At 35.0% G+C, this 10,690-nt stretch overlaps 1 protein-coding gene across 1 annotated transcript; it reads right to left on the bottom strand.

The window, feature by feature from the left end:
* Positions 1-9,091: 9,091 nt before the first annotated feature.
* On the bottom strand, positions 9,092-10,286 carry LOC123214070 (protein EXORDIUM-like 2). The gene has a single exon (XM_044633779.1). The coding sequence runs from the start codon at positions 10,217-10,219 to the stop codon at positions 9,317-9,319; it is 903 nt and encodes a 300-aa protein (XP_044489714.1). The 5' UTR covers positions 10,220-10,286; the 3' UTR covers positions 9,092-9,316.
* Positions 10,287-10,690: the final 404 nt, after the last annotated feature.

The raw sequence follows: 10,690 nt of genomic DNA, 5'->3' as shown, positions 1-10,690 counted from the left end.
AGAGTAAAAGAATATACGTTAGTTAGGGTTGATCACATTTTATTTTTATCTCTAAGAAATGATACACGAGTGTGTATGAACGATGCACAACTGTATGTCTAATTGCACAATTAAAAAAACTTTTTGTTTTACTGTGATCATAATCTGATCTACTTATTGACTTTCTTCTAATTATACACAATTGTGCATGCTTCCATACACGGGTGTGTATCCTCGAAATCATTTATCGCCATACTTTAAAAACAGAAAAAAAAGACAAAAATACCCTTAGGCTTACCTATGGGCATTTCAATCCTCCCCCTTTATATGAATTTTGTCTTCAAAATTTACTTGAACAGGTGTAGGAATCTTTGCTGCATATCCTACTCAACCTCCCATGTGACCTTCTCAACTCAGTGATTCCTATAAAAAACCTTTGCAATGGGAATCTGCTTACATCTCAGCTCTTTAACTGTCTAATCTAATATATGAACTAGTCATTCCTCGTAGACCTAATTATCCTTGAGCTCGACATCCTCAACATTGAGCACATAGATAAGATCATTGATATTATTACGTAACAATGATATTTGAAACACGTTATGAATGTGATTCATGCTCACTGGTAGGCAACCTTACCTATGCGCTCCAGTACCTCAAATGGTCCCATAAATCTTGGAGCTAACTTGTCTTCTCTATCAAATCTCATAACATGCTTATAGGGGGCTATTTAGACGAACAACTTATCACCCACCTAAAACTCAAAATCACATCTCCATTGATCTGCATAACTTTTTTAACAGTCTTGGGCTTGTTTTATCTTTTCTCTGAAAATCCTTAATAATCTTTTGGGTTAGCTCAAGTCCTAATGACTGAGCTAAGGCATCCATGTCTCTTATCTTATCCCAATACAACGTTGATCGACATTTCCTGCCATATAGAGCCTTATAAGGAGCCATTTTGATGGTTGCCTAAAAAATATTATTGTAAGCAAATTCCATCAATGACAACACATCCAACCAACTAACTCCTTTATCTAGGCAGCAAACCTTCAACATGTCCTCTATCACTTGGTGGACTCTCTTAGTCTATCCATCAGTCTAAGGATGATATGCTATGTTAAATGGCAATCTCAAACCCAAAGACTTTTGCATACTCTGCCAAAATGTTGAGACAAATTTGGTGCCTCCATCTAATATTATCATTTTAAGTACTCCATAAAGTCTTATAATCTCTTTCACATAGATCTAACCCAACTGATCTATACTCATGGTATCTCTAATTACCATTAAATATGTTGACTTGGTCAACCAATCCATTATGACCTATAATGTATTATAGCCACTTCTAACCCTCAATAATCTGATTATAAAATCCATCCATATGTGTTTTACTTTTACTCAAGGATACTAAAGGGCTGCAAAAGTTTAGATATCCTCTGATGTTCAGTTTTAACCTACTGACATATAAGGCACTTAGGCATATAATCTAAAATGTTTTTCTTTATTCATGGCCACTAAAACATCTTTCTCAGTTCTTGATACATCTTTACACTCCTAGGATGGACTATGTAAAAAGAATTGTGTACGTCTATTAGAATCTTATCTCTCAAATTCTACTCTTAGGGGACACATATCCTATCTTAGAACCACAGGATGTCCTCTACCATACTGAACTCAGTCTCAACATTTTCACTCATCTTTTACCTGATCTATAGGCATCCTTCATTTAACACTTGAGCTACACAGATCTCATCTAAAATGGTCAACTAAATCCGAAGGTCTACTAACTACCCAAGATAATCTTAATCTACTTTTTGACCAACTCCTGTTGTAACTTATGATGAATAGTACTCCGTGATAAGAACACTTTCCTACTAAGGGTATATGCAACTACATTGGTTTTACCTGGGTAGTATTTAATCTTGTAATCATAGTCCTTACCAACTCTAACCACTGTCTTTGTCTCATGTTCAATTCTTTTTGAGTGAAGAAATATCTGAGGTTTTTGTAATCTGTGTAGATGTTACTTTTCACCCTATATAGATAGCGTGACCATATCTTAACTGCAAAGATAACTACTGCTAACTCAAGATCGTTAGTAGGTTATTTGGTCTCATACTCTTTTAACTGACAAGAAGCATAAGTTATCACCTTTCAATTCTTACTCCCAAACCCTGATGTGATACATCCATGTATAAATCATAGTCCTCGACCTCCTCTGGTTAGTCAAGGATAGAAGTTGAGGTCAGTTTTTTTTTCAATTCTTGGAAATTATGTTCATAGGCCTCTAACCATATGAAAAAATCTATCTACATATCAACCCTATGATAGGTCATGCAAACTTAGCGAATCCCTTAACAAAGCATCTGTAATAACTTGTCAATCCCAGAAAGCTCCTGACCTCTTTATCTATCTTAGGCTTTTGCCACTCTAACACTTCCTTAATTTTACTAGGGTTCATTGATATGTCATCTGTTAAACCAAATAACCTAGAAATACCACTCTATTTACCCAAAACTCACATTTAAAGAACTTTGTGAACAATTGTCTCTCTCTTAGTCTCTAGAGCACAAAACTCAAGTGTTACTTATGCTCCTCTCGAGTTTTAGAGTATACTAAGATGTCATTGATGAACACCACCAAGAACTTATCCAAACAAGCTTGGAACACCTTATTCATGAGGTCCATACAAACTATCAATTCTGAAGAGTGAGTACTTATTCTTTACTATAACCTTATTCAACTACCTATATTTAATGCATATCATCATTGATCTATATTTCTTCTTTACAAAGAGGATTGGTAGACGCCATGGTGAGAGGCTAGGTTTAATAATCCTACTATCTAACAATTCTTGTAATTGTTTCTTCAATTCTTATAATTTGGCTAGGGTCATTCTATAAGAAGTGTTAGAAATTAGTGTTGTTCTTAGGGAATACACGTGAAAACTCTTGCACCATTGGAGTATCTTTTATGCCCAAAGCTTTGTCTACTAATTTTTTAACCACGTGTACCAAATACGTCATGCACCTTTTACTCAATATCTTCTTAGCCTTGATACTGTTAATCATTATGTTAAGGACTTGACTATCTTTGAATGTGAACTGCTTGTTACCATCCATACTGAATTTAACTTTCTTTTTCTTATAGTCTATTTTAGCTTCGTATCTACTAAGGAAGTCCATGCCCAATATCGCATCAAAGTTTGGCATGTCTATGATTATCAGGTTCATAACCATTGTATGTTCTATTAAGAAAACTGTCTCCCCAACCCATATTAAACTATTGTGAAACTCATCCTTATTTGGCATCTCTATTCTGATATAGGGAACAATTGAAGGCTCTAGTCCTAATCTCTCAACTATCTCTTTAGCATCAAAACAATGCGTGGCACCAGAGTCAATTAAAACATATAAAGAAGAAGTATGAAACAATTATGGGGCTAACATATGGTTGTGTTTGAGTAACTGTAAATACATAGGCATATCCTCCTTCTACTATTTGTTTTGCTACTGTTAGTGTTGCTGCTAAGACTATGAACTATTTGGCAAAGTATCTTGACTACTTATATCTGTAGCACACCCTTTATCTAACTAAACACTTGTCAATGTACCTCTTGCCATATTTACGATATGCAGGGGAATCATCATGTATGGGTTGCTTCTTTTTTCTCTATTTCTTACCCTTTTATTTCTTCTTATTCTTAGGTTGGAAAGGTCTCTTGCCTTTGTTGTCTCTATCAGGACCATCTCTGTTGCCTTCATCTCGGTTACTACCAATAGTTAGTTGACTTTGCCTTTACACCTAGACTAGTGGTATAGGCTCATCTGACAACTTTCTGTCCCTAGCCATGCATTGCTTTATGACCTTAAATCTCAAGGCTCAACAAACACCTCTAAAAAAGTCTTGGGAGGATTATCTCTCATCATCACATCCTTGGTTATGTTTGGCCTCAACTCTCCTATGAACACATCCAGCTTGCCTATCTCTAAACTAGCCATGCTAAGAGCATACTTGGCCAATGAGTTCAACTTAGTTGAGAACTCCTTGACTGACATGTTCTTCTATTTCATATAGAGGAACTCTTGGGCCTTCACATACATGATGTCAGTTAAAACATACTCTGACATGAAGGCTTGTCTAAAATTTGTCTATGACATCTTTGAAACTCAATAGGTCTCACACAGTGTTTGCCAACAAAACTTAGCATTATCCTTTAATAGAAGACTGACATACTGGATCTTATCAACATTTTTCATCATGTAAATCCTTATGACATCCTTTATTACCACCAACCACTCATTAGTTGGTAGTCTCTCTAACACTACATTACTTCTGAAATATAGGGGTTGATAACGACTAGACAGGGTATAAATAGAATGTGTTTGTCCTCTGTTACTACTTCTAGTCTCAACTTAAGGTATTGTTGCATTCTCCTTACTCTATTAGGATAGTGCCTTTATATCTAATTATTGCTCTAGTATCGGTAGGGCCTAGGTTGGATGCCCTATATTAGCCGACACCTTTTTATTCTATCTTAAAACCTCTTCCATAATCTGACATATGGTAGCACTATCAATGGAGGGCGTAATTGATGCATTGGATACTTGTCCTTACGCCTTAACTTGGTTTCTCTCTTGACTAGAGACCTTTAGGGCATCCCTAATCAATCTTTTAGATCTTCTTATCTTGAAATCATAATAACATTTACGCATAAATTACTTTTAATCTGAAAGCAGGTATATTATACCTATAACAATATACATGCGAGGGCGTTTAATACTACATAAGAGGCTACTTTCTTACTTAACTCTATATGCATTTTTCAAACACATAAAACTTTTCACCTTTTTGGGTACCAAAATCATGCTCTGATACTTAAATGTAACACCCCACTTTAGATATATACCTCTGATAGAAATATACTAAAAGAGATGTGCACAACTAGACTATTTAAAAATTTTAATGCATGATATAATTATAAAGCATACAAAAATATAATGTAATAAAAACACCTTATAAGATCAAACTCATAAAATAATAATTATTTGAAAATCTCTTTTATAAAATATCTACATTAATGTATCTGAAAATATTGATAATGCTAACAAACACATGATTGCTATTTTTTAGATAACATAAGCACCCTTCTCCTCGTGCAGTTGTTTGCTAGATCTCTGCTTATCTTATTATTCACCCCTACCTACAAAGCATACAAAAGAAACACGTGAGTAAAACTCAATAAATGGAGACCTTTCGACATCCAAGGTTATTAAATTATCTAGTGGTAAAACTCGTTTTTGGTTTGTAAGCTAACTATTGTCAAACTACGACACCTTGGTGTCCTAACATGGGTCAATCACGAAAGCTATAGTAATCCAAGATGAAATCGACATATCTGATGCTCTAGTAAAAGCTATTATGGTACCTCATGCATATGTCAAATGGTCTATTAAGCTATCTAACTGGGCACCATGATCACACAGAAAAATCTTTGATAATAACTTATTCTCTTATCACATAAACTGATAGAAATTGTTAATTAACCATTTGAAGTTGGACACTACCTCGGGTATATATGTGATGCATCTCATTGATCACGTAAAGAATATCTAAAAGCCACATCTTTACAATACATACTTTAACTGAACTAGATGGCTATACGTCTTGGTGCCGAGTGCATGATGCATTTCATGGGTATCCAACCTTATTGCTCTCACAATTATCGTCACTTATGCATATAGTTGGTGACTATCTAGTCGTGTGACACTAGCTTTAAGGTTACTAACTTTTTGACTCGAATTTGACTCGATCTGAGCTTATGTTGTCGTCCACACAGTCGAACACCTCATATATATCATTGTTGAATTCCTTACCTTTTGGTAGCTTGTTACTTTTTGTAATTCTCACTCTTTTATGCATATAACCAAAGGGTATAATCGTCCTTTGACTTTGTCTGAAGGTACACGGTCGTGTGCTTCTCAACCCATATTTGTGTGCCTCTTAAACCATATATACGAGCGTGTGACACTAAAAAAAGGGTCATGTATAGAGCAAATACTTACGAGGAGTTAACCTGGGCACACTCCCATGTACTTGAATCCAAGTGTACGAGCCACGTGTCTTCTAGCGCACGTCATCCACTTTTGAAAAACTATACATGAACGTGTGTCTCATACCATATGATCGTGTATTTCTTCCCTCAGAATGAGTATGAGATCCTTGAGTTTTCAAAATTCTGGAACGACATACGAGCATGTATGGAACCATACACAACCATGTTTCAGAATCTAGAAATTGTACCCTAGGGTTTTTACATCGCTCCAGTCATGCAAACAATCAATCAAACATATATTCAGGCCAATACAAAAAAATTTTAAGTTGTCTATGGAGTGTACTTTCTGAAGATCATGCTTTATAACCCACATACACATAAAATCAATAACACTAATGAACTATCAACTCCAAACACATAATTATCATACACTCACAAGACTAGGCAGGTATATGGTTTATCATAATGGCATTCAAGATCAGGTACACATGCAAATCATCATACTCGGGTCAATACAACTCTAGATCTTGCTAATACCAGAGGACTTCAAAGATTTCATGATTTAAAAAAAAAAAAAGGAAAATCGTTACGCTTACTTGGATTTTGTGACAAAGCCTCTCTTGCATGACTATGGTGATTCTAGTGATTAGCGGTAACTCCTCAGGCAACCATAGACTCTTTTCTCACACTCTATCACTTTTTAAGCAGCTAGGGAGTAAAAGAACATGTGAGCTAGGGTTGATCGCATTTTTTTTTTTTATCTCTAGGACGCGATACACGGGTGTGTATGAACCATACACGATCGTATGTCTAGTTGCACAACTAAGACAACTTCATATTTTGTTCCAATCACAATATGATCCACTTATTAACTTTCTATTGACCATACACAATCGTATATGGCTCCATACATGGGCATGTAACCTCAAAATCATTTATCGCCATATTAAAAAAATAAGAAAAGACAAAAATGCCCTTGACCTTACCTGTGGGTGTTACAACATTGACTATTATGGATCGTTTCCTATATCTTGCCTACGCATTTGCCTTTTTCTTATGTGATTGGGAGATTCTTCTTATTTTTCCTTATTTTTGCGAATTGTCTTCCTGTTTTTGCAGTTTCTTCTATAAAATGAAATTTAAAAAATAGTAAAATATCTATGAGTATCAATATTAATAAATAAAAATCTTAAACTAATTTATTACTAAAATACAAAAATTAAAGATTTTAGACACGACTCACCAATGTATATTTTAAGTGTAATATTATATATGGTCAAACATCTTTTATATATTTGAGTAAATTTGACCAACCTCATTTTACAGTTTATATTAGCATATTCCGTTGACTGTTGGTTAAAATTAAAATCACACAAATCCCCTTATTTTTCTTTGCATTTTGTGTACTTGGGATTAAATTGCTATAACCGAAAACCGGTCAAAGATTGAATCAATCTTCACCCACAAATCAATCTTCATCACACAGTTAGAGGCTCATGGTTCACTCATCAAACTTAGTGAGTTAGCTGGTGCAATGATTTTCGATCTCAAGTCTTCAATACAAAGATTCAGAGAAATTCCAAGTCAATGATGACAAAATTCATCATTTAATTGTCTAAACAATGAATTATCTCCTTCTCGTGGTCAATTACAGATCACTTACATTGCGATGGATCCATAGGTTAAGGCAGACCGTAAACAAATAAAAGATGCAAAGTGAATAAGCAAGATTTGAGTGATGGATTGTTGAAGACAACCCTAGCCGCTTAAGGTTTGAGTGATGGGCTTACTAAACTTCTTTGAATATTTTTCGTAATAAATTTAATGTAAAAATAATCAAAAAGTTTTAATAAAATTTAAAAGACAATATATTTTTTGGTAACTGAGTCAAAATATTATTTAAAAGTTAAAAAAGTGCTTTTACCTTTTTTATTTTCTATCTTCAGTTTTAATAAAATTCTATTTAACAGGAGTGAAAAAATGTCATCATATTTGGTACATACATACATACATACATATATATATATATATATATATAAATCACAAGAAGTTTCAAATACCGCGTGTGGATTCTCGGGGCAACCCAATTTTATTTATGGCAAAGGGCTAGTTTCACTCAAATTTCCAAACACTCGTCAGTGAGTAAACACTCAATTACCTTTTTATTATCATAAATTTTTTTAATTAATTATAAAAGTAATTTTATCGTTTTATTATTAATATTAAAATAAATAAAATTATATATTTTTTAATTTAAAAATTAATAATTTTTTATTTAAAAATTTAAAAAACTTATATTTTCCTTTAAAAATATGTTTTTTTTTTTTTAAATTTGACAATTACTTAAACAACTCTAGATAATTACACAATGGTTTTTTAAATGTAAAAATCACCTAAAAACTGATTGAAATAATTAACGATATCACATAGATTTAGATGACATCATACAAATGTGTAATATCCAATCAGCTGTACATTTGTCAAACAATGTACAAACATAACATATAAATAATCAAAAATCTAACAGATTTATGTGTGGCATCATTAGTCATTTTAATCAATTTTTTTATAATTTCCACGTTAGAAAACTTCCAAAGAAAAAAGTGATAAAAAGATCAACTAGCTACCTCTTCAAGAAAAATAAAATTAAATAAAAAGTTATCTATTTTTTAAATTAAAAAATAAAATATATTTTTATTTATTTTAATATTAATATAAAATAATATTCTTACAATTAATTAAAAAATAAATAAATATTAATAAATAAAATTTTTAAAATCTCACAATAAAGTAAAACTTGAGTTGGAATAAGCCTTTTGGCCCTTTATTAATCCCAATTTGATATCTTCGAATTTAACAATCAATTAATTGAACTCCACATTGTTAAAAATATTGATGAGGAGCATCCAATCATTTCCCACTAACATTACTGTTCCCAATTATGATGGTCTCCCACACCCCAGCATCTCTTCAGATCCTTTATCCATTCTAATCCTTAAGCAAACACAACACAACACAACACAAACAAACAAAAGCTCCACTTATCCTTATCCACTTATTAAAATAATATTTTCTTTTACTATTATTATTACCATTTTACTTTCCATTTCACATTCACTTCATCTTTCTTTTTGCTTTTTAACTTCCACGTATAATTTACACGTGACTCTCTCGCACACAAACACAACAAAAACCTCAAATCTTATCTACATACATACGTGGCCACATCCTACTGCCACGTCTGCCCCCATTTCACACGTGTCATGCCTCGTCATCACTCTCACACAATTGTCTTACACGCTGATGTCTGCGGATCCCACATGGCAGGCAGCAAGTACTTCCTCCCGTTAACCCCGTGAGCGTTATAACTCGCTCCGGTTACCTTATCCATCAAGACCCGACCCGGATACCCCGGGTACGAACCAGCCCCGAATTTACCCGTGCAAGCGGAGACGGCTTCCAGTGGTGCGCTGGCGGGACCTTGGAAATACCCATTGTTAAACGGGTTGGTAACGGTGCCAGCCAAAAGGGTGGCCAAGTTTATGATCATGCCATCAACTCCGACGTCTCCGTTAGGAGCCACTAACGGTGGGGTTTGCGGGCCGTAAATGGGCTGGTGGAAGGGCCAAGCGCATTGGCCCGGGCACTGAGTCTCAGAGTTGCCGACCCAAACATAAGTTCCGTGGGCTGATCCACGGCCAGTCTCCTTAACAGTCCCATGACTGCCACACCTCATACAGAACCCATCAACGACAACATCCTCCGACGTTAAGACGACGTTAATGGAGGAAGTAACCGTATTCCTTACTTTCTTAGCTAAAGCCATTAAATGGTAATTCTTGAGGTACTTGCCGAGAGAGTAGTCTTCGTGGAGGATTTGATGCTGTACAACAAGGTTGGATGAACCTCCTTTGTATTTTTCAGTGGTTTTCCACCAGGATGAGGTGGAGGGCTGTGGAGCCCGGTTGGAGTTCAACGAATGGATAAAATCAACGATTATGGAGCGTTGGATAGGAGTAAACTTGCCGTACCAGATGAGATTAACGCTAACGTTACCTTTGAGGAGAAGGCCGTTGTGGTATTTTAAAACAAGAGGTTGCTCTTGAACTAAAGCAGAGAGCGTGGGAGAGACAGAACAGAAGAGCAGAAGAGGAAGAATGGCCAAGTGGTATATAGATGCCATGATCGTGGGCAAAGAGACGAGATATTCTCAAAAGCTGTCTGAGTGAAGTGTTGTTGAAGCTGAGAAGAGTGCATTTTATACTAAAGAGTTTGAAGGGAAACAGCTGTGAAGGAAGGCGTCAACATAGAGGAGTGCCACGTGGGAATATATAATTAGTTGGGAAATGTGAAAGAAGTTTGCCAGGCTGTAAGTTTTAAGGGTTGACGTGGTAGTCTACTAAGAAAGGCATTTGATGTTGATGGAGACAGAGTCACGGAATTTGAAATTGGTGGAGCAGATGAGTGTGATTTGAATGGCGCAGCGCAATGCATGAGCATAACATAAGCACGGCTCCATATAAAAAAAATTTATTCGATTTGATTTTTACAATCCCCACCGCGGCAAAAACAAAATCTTGGTGCGTAGTACACTAACAAACCTCTAGACGATAGATATTGGAAAGTGTTACGATGTAGTAACAGTGTGGGTCCC

Source organism: Mangifera indica, chromosome 4, assembly GCF_011075055.1.
Source record: "Mangifera indica cultivar Alphonso chromosome 4, CATAS_Mindica_2.1, whole genome shotgun sequence".
NCBI classification, from domain to species: domain Eukaryota; kingdom Viridiplantae; phylum Streptophyta; class Magnoliopsida; order Sapindales; family Anacardiaceae; genus Mangifera; species Mangifera indica.
This window is presented reverse-complemented; position numbering and strand designations above follow the sequence as displayed.